We start from the raw sequence: 27,248 nt of genomic DNA on the forward strand, positions 1-27,248 counted from the left end.
ATGACTCCTTTTAATCCTCAAGCGAGTGCTCCAGGAAAATAAGTGGATACAGAAATATAAGTGTCCTCTGCTTACAGGAAAAGATGCTAAGTAGGCACAGACACACATAATGCATATAATACAGCATATATAAAACTCTAGTATTGCATATTAAATTATTTCTATGACAGTTTCAATTAATAACTAGAAGAAAAATGGCTTTTATAGCACAGCTAATTTTGCTTCAAAACGTTCCAGCACAAAGTCAGAGAAACTTTGCACCACTCCTACACGTTAGTACTCCAGAAACTCATTCTGCACAACATAAACCCGCGCCTAAAGACACACTCAGACTTTTCAGGCCGGTGCTAACCACGTACCGAACCCCAGCGCGACTCTGTACGGCGCGGACCCAGCCGCCCCGGGACACCCTCACACGGGGGCGCCGCTGCGGGGGACGGAGGTGGCCCTGCGGCGACACCGCCACTCCAGCAGGTGGCGGGGCCGAGCCGAGCCGGGCGATGCGGCGGACGGAAGTGTTTGCGTGACCCGTGCCCTCCCGGCGTGCCCCGGGTGTCCGGTGACCCCTTCCCTCCCCTCCCCTCCCGCGGGCGGCGGTGTGAGCGCGTCATGGCCGCCTCGAAGCCCGTGGAGGCGGCGGGCAGCGGCGGCGGCACGGGGCTGTCCCGCTGGCAGCTGGCGCTGGTGCTAGGGGCGCCGATTCTGCTGGGCGCCGGCGCGCTCTACCTGTGGGGACGGCGGGCGGCTCGCCGGGGCGGCAAGGGCGCCAGCGAGCGGAAGACGCCCGAGGGGCGGGCGAGCCCAGGGCCCTGTGGCGGCGGCGGGCAGCTCGATGGGCCCGGCCACGAGGAGACGGTGAGCGCGCGCCAGCGGCCGTTGGCGCGGACCTTTGCCCTCCGCCCCGTGCGCGCGCGCGTGGCGGCCGTTAGACCCCGCCGTTGCGGGAGTGGAGGGAGGGGAGAAGCGCCGCTTTTACCGGCAGGGACGGGGCTCGTTTCCGCCGACCCACCCGGGCGTGGGGTTTTGGAACCTGAGCTTGTGGGCTGGGGTGGCGGGTGTTCCGGCGTTGGCGGGGCCGCCTGGAGCGAAATACCCGGTCTGTGGGAGGCAGGGCCACGCAGGCCACTGTCCCGGTCCAAAAAGCACCTGTCAGAGCGTCCCGATCCTGGCCTGGAAAGAGGCGTGTGAGGGGCTGGAGCCGCGCTGCGGCGGGTGCGCTCGGGTGGCATCCTCGGCGTGCTCAGTGCAACGCGTCTGCATGGCCGGTCCGTGTGACTGTCTACAGCTACCTGACAGGAGGTTGTAGCGTGGAGGGTGTTAGTCTCTTCTCCCAAGTAGTGAGTTACAGGACAAGAAATGGCCTCGGGTTGTGCCGGGGGGCGTTATATTGGATATTAGGAAAAAGTTCTTCAAGGAAAGGGTTGTCAAGAATTGGAACAGGCTGCCCAGGGCGGGGGTGGAGTCACCATTCCTGGAGGTGTTTAAAAGACGCATAGATAAGGTTCTTAGAGGCGTGATTTAGTGCTAGAGTTGGGTTATGGTTGAACTTGGTGATCCTGAGGGTCTCTTCCAACTGAAATGATTCTGTAATTCTATGACTGTGGAGTGCTCATAGCCAGGAGTTTGTTTTCACGGCTTTTCCCTCGTCTTGCTGTGGCTGGTCTTGCTTTGTACAGGCTGCATGTATTGGGTCCAGTCCAGGTAGTTCTACTTGAGAACGTGTGTTACTGAATGCATTTTGTCATGAAGTACATGTTAGCAGATGTGTATGCATCTGACAATGTGCTGCTTCTGAGGTGTAGACTACCTGTGAACAAGTTTCTTCCAAGAACAGTGTTTTAAAAAAGAAATCTGATCTGTGTTGTGTTAGTCTGAGATGCTCGGCACAGCAGCGTTGAAATAAAACAAAAAAAAAAAAAAATTAAAAAATTAAGTATGTTCCATGAAAATACAAAAGCCATGCAGTTCATGAAGCTGACAATTCAGAGTAGAGTTTGCCTAAACAGATATGCCTTCAAAACTTATGCGGTTGTAAATTACCATTCTGAAAATTTTCAGATAAAAAGGTCATACAAAAATTGAAGGACAACATGGAAAACCAGGGTCCAGATCTGATCAGTGGTTCTCTTGTATGTCTGTATGTAGAAAAATGCCTCTGAGATGCCCTTTCTGCACATCTGCAATCACAGATGTATTGTGACAGTCACAGTGTATTACTGAGGTGAGGTTGCAGTTGGCAAGCATGTTTAAAGTGGTGGATTTGGCAAACTGATTTGCTTTGATAATAAAATGCCATTAAGATATTACTGCATTTTCTTCTCCATATCTTGTGTACCACTTGAAATGCTCTGAACTTTCAGACTGCAGTTTAAACTTCTTGTCTGAAATGATCAGGAGCGAAAAAAACTCAGCTTTTGGAGATACGGAAGGAGTCAGTTTTAGCCTTGATTATTTCAGTGACAAAGACTAGTGTTGCGTGAGTGGGCAGACAGTGGCAGGAACACATGGGAGTGGTGACGAGGGTGACAACTTCCATAGGTAGTGAATCATAGGTAGCCTCGGGCATTTGTGGAAGCCTAGTGAGCCACAAAGTCTGTGCTGGGCCTTGAGGAAGTTACTTGGATGCAGTGATTTGTTAGTTCATGAGTAGCAGTATTGAACAAGTAGTGTACAGAGGACACATTCAAACTTTGTTTGCTGTGGTAACTTTGGCTTGTGGCTGCAAACAGCATCTGGTGTATTTATGACAGTGTGCTTGCTACATGTGAACTCTGGTTTGCAGGCTACTTGTGACCTTTGTGTAGCTGCAGTGACTTTGCTATTAGTATGTTAACTCTGGATTTCTTGATTGTAGTTCTGGAGTGTGGAACATACCATTGAGCAGTGTATAGTAATTCTGTAGTTGTACTTGAAGCAAGCACTTAAAACATTTAAAACACTTCTGTCTCACTTGATTTAAAATATCGTGTGTCTAACTCTTTCAGGTTGCTCCACAAATTAAATTACTGGAAGCCTTTACACATCTAAGAATAAGGACGTTGTTGATTGGTATGATCCAGAATTCCTTGAAGAGTGTCATTGCTTACTGTAAAGAAAAGAGGGATGTTACTTAAGAAAACTGTAGGATATAGTATCAGATTTGCCTTATTACATGAGATGATCATCTAACTGTTGAAGCTATGGTTGCAGCAGGAAAATTAATGTGGCTGCAGGTTCCCTTGACTGCTTTTTTTGTGTGGGTAGGATTGCCTTCCCATTCCTCATATTCGAAGAGGTGATGTCATGTAGTTTTTGTGTTTCCTTGCATATTTCATGAGGTATGTTATTGACAGCACCCTTGATTGAAAATACAACCATGGCAGAGGCTTTACTTGTTAACTAGAAGCATTTTATTGGTCTGCCTTTCTATTGTGGTGGAGTATTTTTGTAAACTCAGTAAGATTTCAAATGCAAATCTGTACAGCAATAAGAGCCGGTAATTCATTTCACAGTTTATAAGCATGAGGGAATTATTTTTGAAAACATGGATGTCGATAACGAATAGGCTACCAACAGCCTGTGTGAGGTAACTTTTGTTTTACTCAGAAATGTAACTTAGGACATAGAGTTCTTTGTGCATTTCATTAAATCAGCTTTTGTGTCCAATTGACGCTCCTTTCACTGGTTCAGAAGACAAGACCTTGAATTTTTTGTGTTCTTTGAAAATATGTAGGGTCTGAAGTCTTCATTATTCTTTATTCAGACTTCTTACTATTCTGGATGCAGTTCAGGCTTTTCTTTTACCTGCTGCAGAGGCTTCACATTTTTTCTTCAGGCTGTGTCCGCACTAAAGGATTCTCCTGGCATAGATGCACTGGTCAAGTGTGTGATCTGTGACTGATGTTGTGTTGGCAGAAGCCCTTAGCATAGGTGCTATATTGGGAAAAGCTGAACTGCTTTTGAGATTCCTTCTTTTGTAAGCACACCTCCTCAGCAGTACAGTAAACTGGTATTATTGGACCAGTTAAGTGCCAATGATAAAACTACATCTATGGATTTCTCAAAGGTTGGGAAGTCAAATTGCATCTGTTAGTTACAGAAGTTGTCATTGTTTCTTAAAACTTAGATGGCATGTGTTTTAGTTAGTCAGTAACAGAAGTTGCTTTTTACATGCTCTCTTAGTTTGTAGTGAACATTGTGTAACTCAAACATGTTGGAGGAGGAAACTGCTTTGCATTTATTGCATTAATTGATACCCCATTGATTCATGTTTTTTTACTTATTCTGTGATAACTTAGTGAGTTTACACCCTCCTTGTCTGACAGGAGTGAGCACTGGTTAGTCGGTGAGGTAATGTGTTGGTTGCTTCAGTATTTTTTCTCCTTAAGTTGAAATCATTTACTTTTGCAAGTCTGCAATAGTCCAAATCTCATCTCTTAACACCTTTAGCAAGTTTGTAGGCTAACCCTGTGGTTTTGGTGTGTGAGGGAGCATTGAGCAGAGACTCTTGAATCCGTGTGGTGTTGTGTATTACAGACAAAGCTCTTTGGGTTCATAGCAGTTCACTGTCTTTGCACATTTTCCTCTGAGCTCCTTGAGTGCAGTGGTGGGTGAACGTGGCCAAAATCCTTGGCTTGTGTGATGCCACATATCAAGATCAGCAGCGAACTAATATGGCTTCTTTCCAGTATCTATTTTAGTAGTAGTTGCTGAATGTTGCCTAGCTCACTGCTGTGTCATTAGATCAGTATATGAATGAATGAAACCCCTTTGTCTAGATATACTTACGTTATACTTACCCTGAATTGATCTAAGCAAAGTACATAAAATGGCATTTCTGTTGTACTGGGCACCCGTTGCCTAATAAATCTCACTATCGACCTACTGTAAGTCTTCTGTGTTTCATACCAGCTGTAGTGGACAGGTGTAGAAAACTCTTAAACTTGTGTGTAATAGCAGTAGAACAATTGTTCGACTCTTGGCAGCTCATGTGCTGCTCACTTAATTGCAGTTGGTGTGAATGACAAATTCATTTGAAAGGAAGGTGACTGATGGAGAATGCCGACAGGTTGTATTGTAAACTTGAGCTTAATTATTTCTAACGATAATATGTCCTTGCTTGCGCTCTGAATTTACATCTTAAACTCATGTGATTGTACTTTTTCTTGTAGTGGTTTTGGTACTAAGGAGGCTCTTAAAGCCATTTATACTTGATTAATACCTTTCAGTATAGGTCTGAGATAAGACTCAGATGAATGTTAGTCAAAAAAAGAGGTAAGATAGGTATTCAGTAACAGTACGTATTTGGAAAACAATACTTTTCTTTGGTACCTGATCTCATCAAGACGGTCCTCTCACTTGCAGAGGAAAAAAGTCCAGGGCTTTTTGCATCCCCCTCCCCCCCTTTTTTTTTTTTAGTTGATGAATTAAGATGGCTGAATGGAGTTGCTGAACATTTTGTGAGGAAAACATATTTGCTGAGGTTAAAGTAACGGTTAAGAAATTTTTGTCAGTGTCGCCTAGTGTTTAGACAGTTAGCAGTCTGCTTGTTTAGTTACCTAGATAAGGGAGTGCTTGTCAAATACACCAGTGTCCTTTGGCTTAAACTCTGTTTAAGACTTGTTAGTGAACGGTTGCTAAAAGCAGTTCTTAAGTACTGAGATTTTTTTTATGTAACTGCAGATAACTTCTGAGCTATTTGTTTATCCTGCCCTGGCAGCTAATTGATTATGAACTTCCATTCCTTTTATTGAGCTGGTTTGCTTGGTTTTTTTCTTGCTCCATATGGGCCTTCTTCTCTGGGACAAAAAATATCCAGTGCGCTACACAGAGTGGCAGTGGGTCAGGTGAGAAGAGGCAGTGAAATTGGAAAATAATACCTAGATATTACATTTGCAAGAAAATGGAAGAAGATGTGAGGGGTTTTGATTACTTGTGCATGAGGTACATGAAGTTTGCTTGAATAATCAGTTTCTTATTTGTTTACATCTTCGGTGTAGCAGTTGAGAAGAACTGGAGGGCTGAGGAGCAGGGACTTAAAAATTTTGTCAGGGTTAAATCTAAGGCTTGACAAACTCTTTCAAACTGATCTTATGTTAAGAATTAATTTTCATATTCTTATTTATGCTATTATGAAAAGGTAATGCAGGATATAATGTGACACGAGTTCTTCAATATCTCAAAAATAAAATACAAACCTACCCTAACAACGGAAAAAAAATACCCCAACAACAAAGTCCCAAAGCAAAATAAGAGATTCGTGAGACTTAGGTTTTTAGTGGTTTTGGCTTCATCAGGTTATACTGCAGTAAGTTAAATTGAATATGTAACTTAAACAGAAATTAAGTAGTTTTATTTTAAAAAAAGGTTATAAATGTTCTTAAAAATTTCACAGAGTTAAAAGCTGTATATTTAGTTTTGTTTTGTTCCATGAGTTTAGCAGTCGTATACCAAAGCTGTAAATTAATCCACTATTTTCTGCTATGTTTTCTATGGTAAAAGAGTTTCATGACTGCTAAGAAAATAAATCTCATGGGGATCATTATAAAAAAAAAACAACAAACAACCAAACATGGAGTTTAAAACTTGGCGTTGTGTTTTATGACCTTTTGGGCTTTAAGACATAGATACATTTTGTTATTTTTGGTGCATGGTTTCTGTACAGTCTATGTGGGATCCATTTTTTGTGGGTATGAGATACTAAGAGACTATTTTTTCATCTAAGTCCTTATCAAAATGGGCTTATTGATGATACAGAGCTGTATCAGCCTTGGCGTTTAAAATGGCAGCTATCAATTTCAACAGAGTATTGCATGCATACTGAGGACTATAGCAGAATAGTTTGACTAAGGTTGCAGAGATAAAGCATCTAAAGGCTAGGAGTCTCATTTAAGGGAGCATAAACAAAAAAAATGTTGATTTCTTTCTTGCCATGGGCACTATTGCTGACTTTATTGCATGATAGCATGTTGTGCTCTAAGTCCTGACTCCCTACCTCCAAATTTCTTGAATAATGCAATGCACAGATCAGAGAGTAACTGTGGAGTTAGCATGTATTTGGTGATTCTTTTCTATACAGTTGGTTGTGTGATCTGTGGTCCTTGCTGTTACTCAAAGCTTATTCAGATAACAAAGTTACTAATTTTAGTGGTTTTCCTGTGGCATCATGCCTGGATTCTCTGAAGTTTTTGGTCCCTGTTTCATGCACTTCGACTTTTCTGAAGACTTCATGCTTCCCAAGAACCAGCAGAGCACCAGTGACAGCCCCACAACTACAGATTTCTTGCTTCCAGTTAGAATTCCTATCCCACACCTGACACTGGAGCAGTCATTGCATTTGGATTTTACCCAGTAGTGCTCACCTGTAACATGTGTCTTCATGCAGGGACTGCGGTGCAGGGCTGTCAAAGCGCATAAGGTGGAGGAGACAGACTGGTCAGTCTGAGGTGCATAGTGGGGTAATATGTTCCCTGAGCTAAAAGAATTACAATGATCATAAAGTAGTAATCTAGCTGTAGCATAGGATTAATCTCTGCAGTTTTAAACAACCTACATACCAGGAACAGAGGTCTGAATGCTTCAACTTGGCCCTCATCTTGTGTTTTTTGTACCAAGTAAATTGGAACAGCACTGAATTTTGTAGATTATTTCACAGAGACATTTATAATGCCATTTGCTTTAGAAATGCAGAAGGAAAAATTCAGGCTGACTTTCTTGCATTTGTCTGCTGGATATGCATAAGCCTTTCCTTTGTTAAAAGAGAAGCATTGTTGTATTGGGAGCTAAATTTAGGACATACTTGAAGTAAATGCAATGTTTTCAAACTTGGGTTGAGTTTTAAAGAAACAACTCCTCAAACACAGTTACTTGCCTTTCAGTAACAAAAATTGCACTCTAATTCTGGTTTGTGTATCCATGGAGTTAAACACAGTGTATGAAAAGTGTTGAAATTAATATTTTATCAATTTGACATAAAATAATATAAAAAAAATCTAAAAGTGATGCAGATTATCTCGTTCTATGAACAATGGAGGTGGTGCAGATTGATTTCCTATAATCCCAGTGACTGGTGACCTGTGAGAGAAGAGCTTTTCTGGCAGCAGGGATATTGAACAAATTCTCTCCCTTATATGGTTTCACTGTTGAGTCTCTCCTCAGGAGAGTGCCTGTAGGATACTTTTGTTCTATTTGGATGCCTATTTTTGTGTAAGAACTAAGGCTGGCACCCATTATCTGGTTCTCTCATGCTATGATTGGAAACCAGGCTGTAACAGAGGGGTTGTACAGCAACTCCTGAGTTTGCTTCGGATTTTTAGTTTCAAGCATCATTTAGATGCTAAGAATGATGAGACTGGTGTGAAATGAATGGACATTAAGTGAAACAGGCTGATGAACTGCAAAGATGCGTTTAAGTGTGTCTTACAGCAATCTGGGTGTATTTTGATGCTGGTGGTGGTTGAGAGGGGAGAGGAGGCAGAAGTATGGCCAAAGAGCAGCATTTACAATTGCCAGCAAATCCTAGATGATCTTTTCAGTGTGCGTGATTCAATAGGTGAGATGAAGAATAGCTGCAGGATCCTCTACAAGGCATTACTGCCCCCAGCTTGTACTCTTTCCTTCCTCAGAGGGGCTGGTAGGATGGCATATGTGCTCACACCTCTGTTTGGTTTGGTCTGGCAGGTTAGCCTGAAGTGCTCCAAAATGTTGATCCTTGAAGCTTGGCTGTGAAAGAGGAGCAGAAATCAGAAGATTAATGTTAGGATCTTTTGCAGCTCTGTATTTTTTGAATGTGGGTCATACCCCTTTAATAAAGAGGGGGTTTTTGTATCTGATTCATTATAAACCACAATATTTGATAACTGATCTGTATGTCTAAGGGTTGCAGGTAGCAATGTTGGTTTCTGCAGAAATGCAGATGATCAATGGGTGGTGCAGAATGTAAAGATTCATTTAGCAGGGTCACAGGCTGGTTAGCAAAGTTTTCCGTGCTCTGCTAAAAATTACAGACTGTGATGGTCCAGCGCTTTGTGTTAGTGCTTGGGTGAAGCAGGTCATGCAAAGCTGTAAAGGAGTTAGCTATAGTTTGTCTAGTGTATGAAAGGCAAAACAGCTTTGTTTTCCATATAGGTTTTATTTGTCTTGCTCAGTAGGTCTTTCCATGAAGTGTTTTCCATGTTTAATTCCTAATCTGCTGAGTCAGCTCTGGTCTTATAGGCTAAATGTATTTCACTAGGAAAATTATCCTATTTAAATTGCTTTGAGGGCTTTCTTGTGTTCACATATTTAGTCTTTGGATAAGTAACTTATCTCATTGGTTCTTCTGGTCACTGGCCACACAATATTAAAACCTCTTTAGCTGTCCAAAGATAAATCACTGCATTGTTTAATACCATTGTAGTGAATAGTTTGAAAAGTTTGTCTCCTATCTGCTACATTAGCAAAAGAAAATCTGTTGTGTTTTTCCAGGAAATGGAAGGAGGGAGATTTTCAGAAGTGGAGGGTGGACTTTGCCACTCAGATCCATTTTATGTCTTTGAAACTCAGCCCTTAAGCACATAGCTTGCATGCAATGATACTTTTCTTATTGGAACTGACTTATCACTTCCTTTTTCAGAGCCCTCTTGATAGAGCCCAAGCAGCCAAGAACAAAGGAAACAAATATTTTAAAGCAGGAAAATATGAGCAAGCTATTCAGTGTTACACGGAGGCTATCAGCCTGTGCCCTCCTGAGAAAAACCTTGATCTTTCTACCTTCTATCAAAATAGAGCTGCTGCCTATGAACAACTGGTAAGAAGTTAAAGATAATTATGTGTTTATTCCAAAAAGTTCTGTTATAATTTGTGTATTTTGTTACCTTTGTCCACTGTTAGATCCCAGGTGGTGATATGTTCTGCCTTCACAACAAGATGCTGGTGTGTGCAGTTATTTTTCACTAGCTCATCATACTTTTCCACATATAAATAAAAGTGTTTTATGTTAAGTATTATCAGTGTCTCTTATTTAATTCTTATGTGTCCCTTTCTTGTAAGAAAAGGTTTCCATTTCTCATCCTCTGGTACAATTTTTTTGTAGGTAAGTTAATTTTGCTTCTCTCGACTAGAGTGTTTCTTTAATTGTTAGGTGAAAGGCCAAACATTTTGGAAAAACGCTACTTCAAAAATAAACAAAAAAAACCTACTAAAGCCCACAACCTAAATTTTGCACCTGCAAAAGTAACATTTATTTGGTAGCTGAATATACTTGATATTAGTTTTAGAAGTCAACCAGAGTTGCTTATTATGGTATCAGTAAATTTGCTTGTGAGGTCAATTTGGTGAACTGTATAAAGGCGTGGAAAAATTGGCTTTGTACAGCCTGAAGTATCAATTGAGAGACTGTATGTTTAGAGAAATCTGTTCTTGAAAGTCAGAGAATAGATAAAACAGTTCTTGTCTAATCAAATACTACTTATAACAATATTTCATGCCATAATGAATCCAAAATGTATGTGTTTTTTCTTTTTCAGTTATTAGAAAAGCCTGTTTTGGTAATCAATATTACAGATAAATGGATTTTTAGTTCTTAATACCCTTGACCGGCTCTACTGCTACATATGCATTTATAATCTCTTTATAGTAACATGGTGTAGTAAATGGAAATCACAAATTTAGGAAAAAAAGTTTTAGCACTTCATTAAACTTGTTTGTTGGTTTTCATTATGTATTCATCTTTTTTCTTCTATTTGTTTTGTACCAGTCATTCAGTCCCAATGTTGCTTCCTGCAAGCATCTTTGCATCAACTCATTATCTTCTCCCATGTGCTTTGTACAACTGTCTGGTTTCATTTTTCTGTAGGAATTCCTTTTCTGTTTTTTGGCTCTTCTGGTGCAGGTGGCTTCCAGTGGTGCCTGGCAGTTTCTTACTGAGAAACTTGCAGAAATAGAAGTGAGCAGGTAGAACTAGAGACCTGGAACTGCAGCTACTGTTAGGTGGGCATGACCCTGGAGTTGGTAGTGGAAAGCTAATATAACGCAGCTGAGTAGGGACTTTCTCATTGTTTTGTTTCCTATCCACAGCAAAAATGGACAGAAGTGGCACAAGACTGCACAAAGGCTGTTGAGCTTAATCCTAAATACGTAAAAGCTCTCTTCAGACGCGCTAAAGCTCATGAGAAGCTAGACAATAAGAAGGAATGTTTAGAAGGTGAGTGTCTCTTAATGTGTATATTTATATTTAAAAGTGGAACTAGCTCAGGCACTTTGGAGAGGATAACTTCTGGGTTTGTTTTGTTTTTACTTCTGCAACTATAGTAATACAGAATTATTTATTTAAAACCATTCATAGCTCCTACAAATAGATTTTCTTCTCTTCTAAGAAGAAGCCTTTTCCCATTTTTCAAGTTGGCATCTGCTTAGGTCTTAAATAGCTTCTGAGAAGTTGGTGCAGCCACTCAAGGTATTCTTCTTCCAAGAAACTTACCACGTTTTAGAATAGAATTCGTGTAACATGCTGAGTGGATAACCCAGACAACAGTCATTTTGCTTCTACTCTGTAAAAAACTTTCTTCCCTGTTTGTTTTAGAGAAATGGAACTACTACAGAAACCAAGGTGTTTTTGCAGGTGGAGATACATGGTCAGAAATGAGAGTATTAGTCATTTAAATGCATTTGGCAGGTATTAAAAGGGAAAACAGCTTCAGTAGCATTCTGCTGTGTAATTGTTATGAAACTGGAACAGATTTTTAAAAAGCAAACATTTTAAAAAATATTAACACTGTGTATTTGGCAGAAACTACTGTGTCAAATCTTTCCAAATACTGTTCCTAACAGAACATGTATTGAACTGTCAGGAAGATGTGACTGAGAAGCCATGAAAATTAAGGAGTACTGCAGGTCAGGTGTGTTGTCTGAGGGCACTTTTGAACTAAGGGATGCTGTTTGAAAGGATCCATTTAAATTTCATCAACTGAAATTGTTCCTGCTCATGTAAGATTAAAAGGCAAATGAAATTTTCAGTTGTGCTTATTATTAAAGAAAGAGAGAAAATAAGCCAGTGCTCTGACTGGCAAATCTAACAGTTAAATTAGTTTCATTATGTATAACAGCAAAGAATTAGGTCTGCTAAACTAGAAGGTAAATAAGACATGGAAATTTTATGTATGTATCCATTTATTTGCTGGCAGAATGCCTTTCTGCCCTGTAAGACCATAGTCACTAGAAAAGGACTAAGGTGATTTAGTGTAGTCCTTTGCGATCACTAATTGACCAACAGCTGCACTTCCAGTGTGCTATAATGAAATCTAAACCTTATATAGATGTGATAAACTGATACATGATAAATCCCTGAGAAAGATCAAGTGTTCCTGCCATGGTAGGATAGCTTTTAAATGTAAGTTATTTTTAATGTACTATTCAATATATTAATCAACAACTTGGATGAGGGAATAGAGTGCACTGTCAGCAAGTTTGCTGATGACACCAAACTGGGAGGAGTGGCTGACATGCCAGAAGGCTGTGCTGCCATCCAGCGAGACCTGGACAGGCTGGAGAGTTGGGCAGGGAAAAATTTAATGAAATATAACAAGGGCAAGTGTAGAGTCTTGTATCTGGGCAGGAACAACCCCAGGTTCCAATATAAATTGGGGAACGACCTGTTAGAGAGTCGTGTAGGGGAAAGGGACCTGGGGGTCCCTGTGGACAGCAGGGTGACCATGAGCTGGCACTGTGCCTTTGTGGCCAGGAAGGCCAATGGCATCCTGGGGTGTATTAGAAGGGGGTGGTTAGTAGGTCCAGAGAGGTTCTCCTTCCCCTCTACTCCGCCCTGGTGAGACCACATCTGGAATATTGTGTCCAGTTCTGGGCCCCTCAGTTCAAGAAGGACAGGGAACTGCTGGAGAGGGTCCAGCGCAGGGCAACAAAGAAGATCAAGGGAGTGGAGCATCTCCCTTATGAAGGAAGGCTGAGGGAGCTGGGTCTCTTTAGCTTGGAGAAGAGGAGACTGAGGGGTGACCTCATTAATGTTGATAAATATGTAAAGGGTGAGTGTCACGAGGATGGAGCCAGGCTCTTCTTGGTGACAACCAATGATAGGACAAGGGGTAATGGGTACAAACTGGAACACAGGAGGTTCCACTTAAATATGAGGGGAAACTTCTTCTCAGTGAGGGTGCCAGAACACTGGAACAGGCTGCCCAGGGGGGTTGGGGAGTCCCCTTCTCTGGAGACATTCAAAACCCACTTGGACACATTCCTGTGTAACCTCATCTAGGTGTTCCTGCTCCGGCAGGGGGATTGGACTAGATGATCTTTCGAGGTCCCTTCCAATCCCTAACATTCTGTAATTCTGTGATTCTGTAATGTTAATAGTAGTAGTGGTTGTTACAATTATTTTCAACCTTGATTTTTATTTGATCTGAAAATTACCTGCTTTTTCTGAATGACAGTGGTTTTCAAATAGAATACTGCTTTTACCTGCCAACCATGTATGGCTAGTAAAATCCCAGGAGATAGGGTACGTCTGTGTAGTGAAGGGAAGTAAAACCAAACAAAAAACCCACCATGACCAGCAAAAAAACCCTCCAGTGATCCCTGGCAGTATAATTTGGAAGATGTTGCTGCCTCAGCCGACTCTGGGCACTGGTTTACAGCTGCTGCTTCAGGCAAAGCGTGACTGCTAAGGTGATATAGTACAGTATTACACTCTCTTTTACGGTCTTTCTGGGTGTAGCGTATTTTCCTGGGGACTCCGATGTGCTTCTTGACTGTGCTGGTGTTGTGGGGAGTGTCTGTATAAATGGTGGCATAATAGTACCTATAGGCTGCAGGATTACAGAAAACGTATTTACTCCAGGGGAAGACACTTGCTTTTCAGGTGTATTCAAACCATATACTCTTTGAATCTTGAGTCCATCTTTGCTAATATTTAAGTAGGAATTAATTAATTAGTAAAAAACAATGGTAGTATGACATTAATTAGAGGATCCAGAGAAGTAATGAGAATGCACCGTAAGAGCACATTTCACACTCCAAAGCGTGATGCAGGGAGCAATGGGTTAGCATTTCCAGAGGCTCTACGTGTGAATGGAAGTGTTATGATATGGGCTAGCACTTCAAGTAGGCCAGCGAACTATTTCTCTTAAAGTTGCACCATTCCAAAGTCACAGAGGTGAACAAAAAAATTTGAAATATAATATAGGAAGATTTCTTAAACTGAGGAAGAAGCAAGATGTGATTGGTCTGAATGTGAATTTTAAAAGAAAAGTAGGACCAGTCCCATAAGAGAATCCGTATTAACACTTTTAATGTGAACATAATTGGAACATCATTACTATCTCCAAAGTTTCAAAATGTTGAAAGCCTCTGCTGGATGTATAAATTTTCTGTTCATCTATATGTATGTATACATTACTGTTCATCTAAGTGTGTTTGAAAAAGGTAGTAGGTAGGCGCCAACCTACAATCCTAAGCCAGGGATTGTGGGTTCGAGTCCCATCTGGGGTGCCAACTGAAAAAGGTAGTAGGTAGGCGCTGGGTAGAGAATCGAACTCTTGTGGGTTACTCTGAGCAGTATTTATTGTAGAAGATTCACAGGAACAGCAGCGTTGGGTCACCTCCTCAGAGAGTGACAATCATACAGCAGTATAACTAGTCATTATATAGGGTTCTAACAGGTATTATGCAACTAAGCAAAATTTATCACTGTCTATCACTGTCGATATCACTGTCGATATCCTCAGGTTCCTTCCGTTCCAGTGGTCTGCGGGTTCCACTTCTTCTTTCTTGGCAAGTACCGAACGATAGGTCATCAGGTCGCAGGGCTAGCTTCTTTTGAAGTTCCACCTGTCTCATTTGTTATCCATAGTTCACCAGTCTAGCAGAGAAATCAGCAACCCTAAGAATAGCATTTATCAATGTCTTAACTAAGGGTACAAAGCAAGCATAAGGTAACCACGCTCGTGGTTCTGGGTCAGGACTATACAGGGGACAAGCTGAGACTTGCAGCCTTAGCAGCACAGCTTATAACACTGATATAGGCCTAAAATCCTAATTTCTTATTTTCCTACAACAGTGTTCATCTCTAGATTGAAAATGTGATAAAAATAAATGTAATTTCTTTCATCCACTGTCATGAAGTCCTTTTATCACAAGGAGATCATTTTGGATACAAATTTGTATCTTGGAAAACATGGTAAATACAGCAAACTGGAAATGGAGGCTTTTATTCTCAGAGAGGACATTTATTAGTTTGACAGTGATTCATTGTACTAGTGGCATATTTTAATGTACTCCAGTGACTATCAAAATTTGTCTTTAGTGTCACTTTTGTGTGTTGTTTCCTAGATGTCACTGCAGTCTGCATTTTAGAAGGCTTCCAGAACCAGCAAAGTATGTTATTAGCTGATAAAGTTCTTAAACTCCTTGGAAAAGAAAAGGCCAAAGAGAAATACAAGGTAGGACTTGTGATATTGCTGATAAATTCTGATTTCACCTGACTGGTGGTTGAAATGTTGATTTTTGGCATTCTGTCTATTGTTGTAAGCAAGTTACTGTCTTCATCTGCTGAAGTGTAAGAGTCGATACAAACAGTTTTGTACAAAGCTACTGTTGTACTTAGGTTTTCTTTTGGGACCTGTCCAAACTTTTTGAAACCTCGATAGGCAAGAGAGCCTATTTCTAATAATTGTTTCTCTTTAATAATCAAATTTATTGTGACATTCAGGAGACACTTAAGTTTGGTGTGCTGCCTCACACAGGGCTTTTCTGGACTTGCAACACAATGAAAACAGGGTATGTTGGAACAGCAGTAGCCTAATATTCTGTTGCACATCAGGTGGTTGAATTAGGCATGTGTGTTGAGATAGGAAGGTTTATAAATAATAATATGCGTAAAAATGTTGGTTCCATATGTATTGAATAGCTTTAAATAAGAAGAATGATGATTTATGGCTTTTTCCCCAGGTCATTCTTGGTTTCATAAAGAGAAATTTTGTGTAAGAAAGATTAAGTTGATAGCAGAATTCCTGCGTTTTTAGAAAGTGGCAAAATAATACTAGTTTAAGGTTAGGGGTTGTCTTTTGGTTGGGTGTGTGTTTTGTTTTGTTTGTTTGTTTTTAAAAGAAGAAAAGCAAAAAGTATTGCTTAAGAAAAAACAATGCAGTGCAAAAATACATCATCTTATTAGTGGTCAGACTTCCTCATTCTGTCTCGAGAAACGCACCTTCATCTCCTAGCTACCACAAATTCCTTGTGACATTCAGTCACAGGCTGTTTCTGTTCCATTTCTGTAAACAGGTGCTCATACTTGTACTTTTCTATTTTGGCAATCAGACGTCTTTGTGTTAATGTTTGGAAACTGCAGAAAAGAGAACTATGGAAGTACAGGCCTAGTCAGGAGCAGTCATTCTAAGTGGCTGTAGGTTTACAGAAAAGTTGAGACAGGTATTAAAACATTCTTGCTTGTTTTTTTGTGGTGATGGTTGAAGTGCTGAAATCCACCTTGGTTTTGAGATGCTGAATTTCTTCCCTATAGAAATTTGGGTAAATGTGTGATGTCAGGGTAGCAAAAATGAATTGTGCTATTAGTGTGGTGGTAGTAGCATCATAAAATAGGTGTGCTTCCAATAGGCAGTGTTATAATAGAACTTAATAGAGAAATTCAGAAGAGTGCATTCAGACTTTTCTTGTAGGAGAGATGGAATTGTAATTCTTGTATGCAGTGTTCATTTTGAATAAGAAATATTTTTTAGCTGTAGAAAGGATTTTGTACCTCAGAGGTGTTACTTCTGGGATTTCAAGTAAAATGTGTGGTATCTAGGCCAAGCTCTATGTAGAATGAGGATATTGCCTCATTAGTCTTCATTGGAATGATAGACAGCAGCTTCTCTTGGACAAGTTGGAGGAAAGGGTCAAGTGCTGTTCAGAATCTAGTTGAATGTAAGCTCATGCTTAAACTGCCAGCTTGCATTTTTCCTTCAGTTTATGTGCACACATACTGGGTTAGTACAACTGCCCAGTGTCTTATGATATCCTAAGAGTCCTCCTTTTTAGTCACACATGCAGAAGGATACTGTATCCTTCCTCCTCTCTTGGATTTCTTCATTTTATTTCTACTGGTGATGGGTACTGAGTTGTGATCTGAAGCTTAAATAATCCCTAAATGTCAAACAAATCAAAAATATCAGACTATCAAATGAGATAGTGGAAAGTCAAACATTGGTTGTTTAGTGAATGATTTTTTTTTTTATTATTATCACATTTGTTTATCCATATCCATTTTAACCAGCCAATCTTAGCATCTAATGACTTGAAATTACATTTCTCTGTTTCAGAATCGTGAGCCTCTGATGCCCTCACCACAGTTCATTAAATCCTACTTCAGTTCTTTCACAGATGATATAATCTCTCAACCTTTGCTTAAGGGTGAGAAATCAGATGAAGATAAGGATAAGGAGGGAGAGGCTTCTGAAGTAAAAGAAAAGTGAGTGTACAGTACAGTTGGGAATTGTTTGGAATTAGGTTTTCAGTGATTTTTACATACTGCTTGGTGTAATTTGCTCTTATTTTATAGTACCTGGCATGGGAGATCCTGTGGTAATAAAGTGAGAACAGTATTAAAAATGAAACTTTTATGAAAGCTGACTGCTTAGTTCTAAACTGGAGGTGGCTTTGATCCACTAAACAAAGGAAGGACAATAAGATTTAGAAGATGTGCTGAATATTTACTACATGACCATAGTAAAGCTTAGGAGATGGGAGGACTGGATAGTGCCAAACGATGCTTCTGGAGAAAGGAATGTTTTATACTGAAGGAGAGTTTCTGAGGAGGACAAGTTGGGCTTTGGATTGGAGGGGAGGAGACAAGCTCTGTTAATGAAAACTAGGAGTTTACAGCAACTGGGCTGAAAGGTGTTCTGTGTTTCTGGAATCAAATTGCACATAAAGGAGAGGTTTGTTCTGACAAAGAAAAGCTTGAGTTTTTTCCTTTTTGGAGTGGAGTTTCAACACCACATAGCTGGTGCTTTAACTTACTATGCTGTTTTCTAGTTCAATTTTGGAAGATATCATTGCTCTCAGTATGGAAATCATTGAAAACAGTGTTATGAATTTGATTTTTGTAACGTAAGGTAGAATGTCATGATTACAGGCAAATCCACTGAATCCAGGATGCTTAGCTGAGGACAAGGCAATGCCAACTGTAATTTTTCCTGTGATATCCTTTCTTACACATACAAACTGCACATTGCTATGCTTAATATTTCACTTTTCTGACTTGGAATTCCATCCCAGCCCTCTTGTTTTAAGTCAGATATTATCTCTGTTCTTAATGTGAAAAAAAAATTCAAGGAAGAAATGAAGCTCAACAAGTTCAAGAGCTTTAAAAGATTTTTCTTCTTTATTTCCAATGTAATTTTGGCAGGTTTTGTCTAAATTGTTTTCAGTCTGTGATGGCTCCATCCAGGAATATTTGTAACTTCGCTTATAATGCTGCTGTTGTAACACAGCATAACAAAAGTTAGTATTTGTTATGATTAATGAAAAGTCTGAATTGAAATTGCAGTGTTCAGTGAATGCATGTATAAATATTCTTACGTCATTTACAGCTCTGGCTATTTGAGAGCAAAACAATATATGGAAGAAGAGAACTATGACAAAATTATCAGTGAATGCACAAAAGAAATTGAAGCAAAGGGAAAATACATGGCAGAAGCTTTGCTTTTGCGAGCTACTTTTTACTTGCTTATTGGCAATGCAAATGCTGCCAAACCGGACCTGGATCAGGTCATCAGCATGGAAGATGCAAATGTGAAGGTAAGAACCTGTCACAGCGGGGTTGTAGTTGGGGTAAATGATAAACTTGGAGTATAGTTCAAGAGCTTGTTTCTCCAAGGTTTCAGATACGTTAATGGGAGTGTTCTGGTTTATTTACCATGTTGTGTTTTTATTCCTGACAAACTGTTTTTCAATGACTTGTTCATTTTTGAGCCAGCTGTGCTAAGTAGTACAAACTAAAGAACGAGGGAAGTTAAATGAATTAGAGCCTTATCCAGTCTGAAAAATCAGTTCATAAATGAGAGAAAAAACATTAATTGTACTTGCATATTGAGCTGCTTCAAAGAATGCTGATCTATTTGTAAGCATAGGGAGCCTGTCTTCTAAAGGATTTTTGGGGAGTTGTAAATCCACTGAGATGGAAGCACAGGCTGCCATATTTGAAATGAGAGGAATTGATTCATTTAGAGTCACTATGAAATGTATTCCTGCTTAGAATGAATTCAATCTATCAGTGGGAAAAACTAGTCAGATGAAAAACCTGGCTGTAATTGTAACAAAGCCTTAAATCTGGAGGCATGTTAGAGTGGCTAATGCTTCTTTAAACTTTTTTTACAGCTCCGAGCTAATGCTCTGATCAAACGAGGAAGTATGTATATGCAGCAGCAGCAACCTGTGCTGTCCACTCAAGACTTTAACATGGCTGCTGATATTGATCCTCAGAATGCAGATGTTTACCACCATCGAGGACAAGTAAGAAACATTAGAGATTTTGTCCCAATACTTGAATATTTCAATACAAATGAAAAGAAAAATGATCAGTACATCATCGGAGACACATACTGTTTGTGACAGAAGAAACATGAACTCCTGATTTGGAACTCTTGCAGAATAAACAGACAGTCTAATTTGCAGGTACAGGTCAGGCAGCAGCAGTTTATTTCTGTAGCTGTAGGAAAGAACACAAAGCGACAGAGGTTCAGCCCTCTATTAATATGAACTCTGGCTTAAAAGTACTAGGGCTTATATACATTTATAGCGGACAAAAGCTGCTCTGTGAAAGGGGCCTGATAGGGCAGAGCAGCATCTGCATGGAAGGAAACTTTGTTAGAGCGGATGTAACGTGTGTTCCTGATAACGCAGAATCTGCAGCACTGAGGCCTGGACTTGCATCTGTTCAGCTCATCCATCTCTGGCTTGTGATGCTGCTGTGTCCTTAACTAATTTCTAGACCTAGGGAGGCCTGCTTCCACAGACGTGTAGTATAAAAGGTGCTAGAAGAAAAAGGAAACACTGCCCTATGCAGGTATGCTAAGTTGTATTTGTAAGGAAGACTTCCACAGATCAAGTACCTCTCTCCATGAATTCATTAGATGTCTTTAGTGCTCAGAAATAAGAATGGTGTTATGTGTTGATTGAATGGAATAAAAGCTTTCTGCAGATTGACAATTAATGGTTTAAAATAGCTTCACAGTAAAGTAGGAGAATGATGAAATGAGCTCTGCTCTTGTGGAGGAATAGGAATGTAAAAAAAAAAAAAAGTTGAAATAGAAGCTGGGAAAGCTGAAATGCTTCAACATCTAACTAGTCCTCAGGCAATTAACTAGAGCAAGGCAAAGTGACTTGAGAAAATACAGCATGAATTTGGAGACTGGACATAATGCTAAAGCAGTAATGGCAACAGTCTAAAACGCAGGCATTCTCAGTCCCTACTCATGGACATTACCTTTTTGTGCACGATGCCAAAGTTTCACTGGTGGCTTTGTTATTTTACGTCATGTGGTCATGTGTTTTGTAGGTTTCTAGGTAGTTCTAAAACTGAACTGGAGATGATATGAGTAACTGACACTAATAAAATTATCACTTAAGTGCCTGAAGCACAGATTGAATGCAGAATTAGGATTTTGTTTCATTCTGGCTAGCTGAAAATCCTGCTTGACCAAATTGAAGAGGCCGTGGAAGACTTTGATGAATGTATCCGATTGCGACCTGATTCTGCCTTGGCTCAAGCACAGAAATGTTTCGCTCTGGTAGGTAACATGCTGGTGTTTATCTGGGTGCTTGTACTTTTTAAAAGTTCTGGAAAACGTGTTTCTGTTTTATTTCAATTTAATGGAAAAGTAGGGCAACAAACATCTCAATATCATATAATAATAAGGTAAAGAAATAATGCAACAGTTTCTTCAGTTGCAGTATGTGTTTGCTGCTTTCATTTTGAAATGTTTGTTGCTCAAACAGTAGGTAATTTTTTTGTTTTGTGGTAGACAAACACAAATCTTCATTCTAATTGTATCACAGAAAATTGATTTAAATAAAACTTTAATGTTATGGAAGTTGGAAACAAACTATTTCAAGCTAGTACGATGCATCTGCATTTGGGATTCTTCTGAGGACAGCTTTGCATAGTGGGAACAAGGAGGGAACCTGGGCTTGGGATTTCCAGGCTTTTGAAATAGGAGGAGGCTACTGGCAGCTATCAGGCCTCATGGCTTCCTTCTTTCTCCTCCCCAAGGCCACTCTACCAGAGACTTGAATACATGGTAGGTTCTTAAAAACAGATTGGGTAGGATGTAGAGGCATGTCACTTTCTGGAATTTATAATTGCTATGATGCATGCGTCTCTTGGGGAAGTGGTTAGAGGTCCAATGAGCCTTTTTGTGTGTGTGGTGGTGTTTCATTTTTTTCCTTTTTTCTTTTTTTCCTTTTTCGTGAATAGTATCGCCAAGCTTATACAGGAAATAATCCCTTGCCTGTGCAAGTAGCCATGAAAGGCTTTGAAGATGTCATTAAAAAATTTCCAAAGTGTGCTGAAGGCTATGCACTCTATGCTCAGGTACATTTTTTTCTCTCTTAAAGAAAATGCTGCATTCTCTTTCACCTTTTACCTTGGATAACATCCATTTCTTCAAATAATATATGAAGATTTTTGAGAATAAGTTCTGAGTTTGGGAGTTAAATGTGTGGAACTAAGCTAACAGTTTTGTTTTGCTATAAATGATGCGTACTGATCAAGCAGAGTGTTCTGAGTACTCTTGTAACAGAGGTTGTTAATTTCTCCTCTAAGAAAATGTACTGCTGGTTCTAGTTCAAAGCATGAGATGTTCTGATTTTAAGTAGGTAGGCAATATGGATGCATTTCCTGTTGAAAGACATGTATTTGAAAAAGGAAGAAGTTGTGACTTGCAGGTACAGACTTTTAGAATGGCTTTTGCTTGCAGTACATTTAGCATGTTGCTTGTGGTTCTCCCATTACAAATGGTACTGTCATCAGTAATCTGTGCACTTAAAGCCTACCAGCTTTCTTCTAAAAAGCCTCCATTTTGAAACTTAACTCTGGTAACTGATGTGCCTGGCCTGCTCTATGATAAGAGAGCTATATCCAATCTCACATTGTCAATGTGGTTTTAATTAGTGTTAGCCCTGCACAGAGTCCATGTTTTGGTTGCGTATTGACATACAGGTTTCTCGTCTGATGCAGGCACTAACTGATCAACAGCAGTTTGGCAAGGCTGATGAAATGTATGATAAATGCATTGAGCTTGAGCCGGACAATGCCACTACATATGTTCATAAAGGGTATGTATTGAGTTTGCGATCCTTTTGGTCGAGGGCAGTTGGCATATTTAAATGGATCAGAATGAATTGAATGTTTGTGTTTAGAAGCTTAGCCAGGAGAAATAACTTTTTGAAAATATCTTAGTGCTGTTTCTACGGTTTCTCTTGACTAAACTGTAAAGTTGCAGTGGAGTTTCATTAGTGTTCATTCCTAATTGAGTGTCTACTTGAATAAATCTGACTTTTACTTTAGCCCTATCTTCAGCTTTGTGCTGAAGTTTTTGCTTTCACAAAACAGCTTGTAACAAGTTGTCTTGGGAGGAATTTACCTTTCTTTAGAGTCACTAAACTGGTAACGTGGCTTATTGAAATGACTTTCACATAAAAGTTTTTAAAAACCGTGAAGTTACTGTCTACCCTGCATTAGGATCAAATACTTTGGGGATTTTCTTTTGTGTTTCTGTGATCAGGGGGTTGGGAGGAGTATGTGAGGAAGTTTGTTCTAAATTTTCCTTCTCTTCTAGTTTACTTCAGCTCCAGTGGAAGCAAGATTTAGACAAAGGGCTAGAACTCATAAGCAAGGCCATTGAAATTGATAACAAATGTGATTTTGCGTATGAAACCATGGGAACGATTGAAGTGCAAAGGTAACGTTGAATTGCAGTGTTAAAGACTTTGTAGTTCTGAAATCACAGAAGTCCTTTAGATTTCCTTATCGATCTTAAGTCTTTCTTAAGATCTTCTCCCCTGTGCTGCGCAAGACCAGCTCTTACCCAAAGTCCTGATTTCTGTTGCGTAACTCTGAGGTAAAGCCTTCCTTTCTCTATGGCATAATTCTGCTTTATAGTCTGACAAGTTACTGTGTTCACCAATTTCATACTTACTGAACAACAGGCAGATGAATCTGTGTATGTTTAAATACATCCTTTCTGCATTTAGGGTGACTTCTGTAGTCATTATTAGGCTTCATGTGTATCTTTTGTAGTCCTTAAACATATCTTGTTGGACCATTTGTACTGAGGATCCTGAGCTATACTCTCAAGCCTGACAATTTGTGTTTAATCCCAACAGAACTGTAGTTTACAAGTTCACAGTGTAAAGAGGAAAGACTAATGCACTTTTCCGTAACAGTGCATTGTAGTAGAATTGTGCAAAAGTTTGGGGTGTAGCTGAGAGTATAGTTGAGTTTGGTTCTTTTTTTTACATATCTAGCCATCAAAAGGACAAACTGTTGCCATGAGACATTTTGCAAACATTTTCTATTTGAGTAATGTGAACTCTTGCCTGTGCTAGTTTTTGTCTTAAGTATACAAACTCTTTTCATGAGACATGAAAGTTCATTTAGTTGTCCCAGCATTATCTTTGTAGTAAACATGGTGTCCTGTGGAGAACGTTTTATTTCCCACTACCACCCTTGGGTGCTTTTCAGAGGAAGGCGGTTTAACAGCCGTCCTAGTTGCTTAGGTTTGCTAACAACTTCTCTCAGTTTGCTCATTGTCATTGCAAGTTCTCATGGTGGTTCTTCCAGAAGTCCTTTTAAGCTGTCAGTAGTGGAGAGTGTAAGTACTGAAGGAAAGAAAGATGCTGTAGAGATGAAAAGGTTGCTCTGTCAGCCTTAATTGGACTACATTTTGGTTTATTTCAGGGGTAATCTGGATAAAGCCATTGAAATGTTCAACAAAGCTATCAACCTGGCCAAATCTGAAATGGAGATGGCCCACCTCTACTCACTCTGTGATGCTGCCTATGCCCAGACTGAAGTTGCAAAGAAGTATGGATTGAAACCACCAACACTGTAAAGAAATGAGAAGAAAATGACCTTCAAAAGTGAAGTTGCCCACTTCAGCCAGCCCTAAAGACGCTGTTGCAGACCATGTTGACTGGTGGAACATAGATTTTTCCGTTCGTGGAGTTGTCATTTGCTACATCTGTTAAATGTTTAGATGTTGTGGGAGTGGTTGTTCAAGGAAGTATGCAGTGTTGCATCTTGTTCCTTCTGCAGCAAAAACCTTAAAATGTGTTAAGGGAAACAAAGTTGCAGGGGAACAAAAGGAAGATATTTTGGCCATGCAAATAAAAACTTCACACTGGTTCATTTTGGGTGATTATGTTGTGGGCGATTTTTGCTTTATCAAACAATATTACAGCATGTGGGTTTTTTCCTGTTGATTTTAAAGGTAATATTAGTCAGTGCTGTAAAATAGGTTTCTTTTTATATGCAATTAATCCTTGAGGGTTGATTTTAATTTTGCTAAAAGGAAAAAATAATTTTCAAACTGTTTAATAATAGACAGGTTTTTTTAAGTCAGTAGATGTGGAGAGAATCCCTGTAAATATATGCAAGCATGCACAATCTTCCCTTAAAGCCCCTCCCACCCTCTGCATAAATTACTTAGAAATAGTCCTGTGGCAGCTATTAGGCAATTAATTTTATAGTCCTTATCCTCACCCCAGAAAGCTCTAGAGTACCGGATAGGAAAGCTAGTACAGAGGTTGGCTGGGGAAGGAGGTCGGGTGACACTGCTTCAGCATAAGCTTTGCTGGAAGAAAGGCCGTGTTCCTGTGCAGCAGTGCTCACCTGACTGTCACAGCAGGGTGTTCTGGAGGGTTCAGAGGGACTTTCAGGAACAGGAAGCACTGCTGGGAGTAGAGCTGCCAAGGTAAGGTCATGCTTGCATATAATCTTTGTAATCTCTGACACTCTAGCTTAAATGTAACAGCTAACAAACTGTCCAAATTCTCTTCATTTTCTAGAGATGGCCATGTTCTGATCTGCTCCTTGTAATAGCATTTTGCAGGATTAAGTGAAATAAGGAACAAAGCATAGCCTAAAACTTCAAATAATGGATTTAGAATCTGTGCTGGTTTCCTTGTTCTTTAGACCCTGTCTTGTCCAAGGTTACAAATACTGTAGGAAGGAAGCAACTGTTCTGCAAATAGCAGATCGGCAAATTACTAAATACTAGTATAAACCATCTTCTTCTAGCTAGGAACTTCACAGAGGGCTCTGTTGTGTTGGGTTGATCCTTCTGGTATGGAAGTCAGTCAGTCCATCTTGCCTCTCCCTGGATTGATGTGGCTGGATAAACCTCATGCAAATACTTAACTGATGTAGCTTAATTTATGATACACTAATTTGGGCTTCTTTCCATTCTGAAATAATAGATTTGCTTGTGCTGAATTGTCTAATGTATTTCATCTTTTGAAGAAATGAACCATGCTGTGGTCAAACTGTCTTGTTCTCTAGTTGTGCCACCATATAGCAGCGGCTTGTATTTTCAACCTGACCTTCCTTTCTCCCAGCAACTACAGTTGAGAAATCAAATGGTGGAGAGTAGACATAAAGATTTAATCATTCTATTTTAGCTAGCTCAGTAGGTGATCTGAAATAATAGTGTTGGTGTAGAATTGAAGGCATTGGAAGGTACTGGCAGCTTCTAAGGGCACTGCACTAGCAAGTGTCAAATGTCTTCTGGAACTTCCAGTCTCAGCATCAGTTACCTGAGAACAAAAATATGCCAGACTGACTGATGTGACCTGTTCTCCTGAGGAGTTTTTATTCGCATGGCCTTATTTTCATTGGCAATTTCTCCTCCTCACCCTACCTGTACCTCATTCCTTACCCCACTCAATCAGTTAAGGGAAAAAAGCATGTGCTGTCAAGTACTAGCATTCCAAATCATCACAGACTTTTGCCTGTTCTTGAACTAGTTTGAAACTGCACTGAAAGGATGCATTGTCTGTATTTTTTTTTTTGTAAATGACGTATCACCTGTAAACTGAAAAAATAAATATTACCTTCAAGTATCTCTCTCTGACATCTATAAGAGCAGATTTTGATGAAAGTGTTCTCTGCAGTGGTGCACCCTGTACGTATTTGAAGTTGCTCTGAATTTAGGAAGAACTAGTGCTGACTGACTCCCTGTCATCTTCTCTCACTTCAACCTTTAAGAAAAAATGAGAACTGACAGGCTTTATTTCTCATTGCTTTCATCACTGACAGAGGTATGACCTTGAAAGCTGAGGATGACAGGGGAAAGGAAATACAGCCAGGAAAGCTGGGAATCTGAGTAGCTGACACCTTGTTAATGTGTGTGCGCAGGTAGATCCTTTTAGTGAAAGGGATTTTGGTTTTTAATGGCTGATACAGTTGAGGCTTTGCTTTAAACCAGGTGTGCATGTGAAATTTGAGAAAAGCTTATTAAATAGGGATCAAGAGCTGAACTGAAACAAGTATTAGTGCTATTTAAAAAATATCTAAGTAATGTTTGAGGCTAGTCACGAAGAATTGGATAAACCTGGTCTATTCTGGGGACTCTGGGAAATTGCTTTTAAACATCTTGCAACTTAATTCTGATCATGTAAAATCCCTGCTGTTCATGTTAAGAGACAAGTTTGCCAAAGTGGCCATTAGAAGTTGTGACATGAATTACCAGGATCTACTTGCAGATGCAAAGAGGGAACAAACACATACTAAGGAACTGTACTGTAACTTATTCTAGAACTATTAAGCACAGCTTAGATGCAGCTTTAACCAGGCTTCTCAGCTGCAGTGGTAATAACACTGCCTGATACACAGGCATTAACTGTGTTTTCTGCCATTTCTTTAAAAATAATTTGAATTCTTGCACGTTGAAATTCTAGAGCTATTTCAGAGCTCTTACTGCCTGGTTTTCTATACTTAAAGAGTATTGGTGTGTACTTAAAGTGCCTGTTTTCTACCAACACAGAGACTGATTATTGACTGCATTATCTAGCTGAGAACTGATTGTCTACTTTTTTCATTGAAATCCACCCCAAAAATTCACAGTCTGGTTTTATCACTTCTGAGTGGATTGCACTGGAGGCCTCTAAAACATCCTATTAAAACAAGGTGCTTTAAATTTGTCCTGACAGACTGAAGAGGGCTGAGCTCACGTCACCTCTTTACCTAAGTTCACCCATTCTCTCCATTTGGGATTGTAGGG

General features: G+C 39.8%; 1 protein-coding gene across 1 annotated transcript; it reads left to right on the forward strand.

Moving 5' to 3' along the window:
• Positions 1-557: 557 nt before the first annotated feature.
• TOMM70 (translocase of outer mitochondrial membrane 70) lies at positions 558-26,088 on the forward strand. The gene is made up of 12 exons (XM_065062311.1): positions 558-855; positions 9,593-9,766; positions 11,035-11,161; positions 15,298-15,407; positions 17,286-17,434; positions 18,558-18,765; positions 19,345-19,479; positions 20,649-20,756; positions 21,443-21,559; positions 22,205-22,302; positions 22,806-22,928; positions 23,927-26,088. The coding sequence occupies exons 1-12, from the start codon at positions 610-612 to the stop codon at positions 24,078-24,080; spliced, it is 1,749 nt and encodes a 582-aa protein (XP_064918383.1). The 5' UTR covers positions 558-609; the 3' UTR covers positions 24,081-26,088.
• The last annotated feature ends 1,160 nt before the right edge of the window (positions 26,089-27,248 follow it).

This window comes from Columba livia, chromosome 1 (genome assembly GCF_036013475.1).
Source record: "Columba livia isolate bColLiv1 breed racing homer chromosome 1, bColLiv1.pat.W.v2, whole genome shotgun sequence".
Taxonomy (NCBI): Eukaryota; Metazoa; Chordata; class Aves; order Columbiformes; family Columbidae; genus Columba; species Columba livia.

What these genes read in the sequence shown, in the direction of transcription:
- TOMM70 (XM_065062311.1), top strand. Translation starts at nt 610, where the DNA reads ATGGCCGCCTCGAAGCCCGTGGAGGCGGCGGGCAGCGGCGGCGGCACG. An exon ending in GGCCCGGCCACGAGGAGACG is followed by an intron (nt 856 to 9,592) that starts GTGAGCGCGCGC and finishes TTCCTTTTTCAG; the next exon opens with AGCCCTCTTGATAGAGCCCA. An exon ending in GGAACGATTGAAGTGCAAAG is followed by an intron (nt 22,929 to 23,926) that starts GTAACGTTGAAT and finishes GGTTTATTTCAG; the next exon opens with GGGTAATCTGGATAAAGCCA.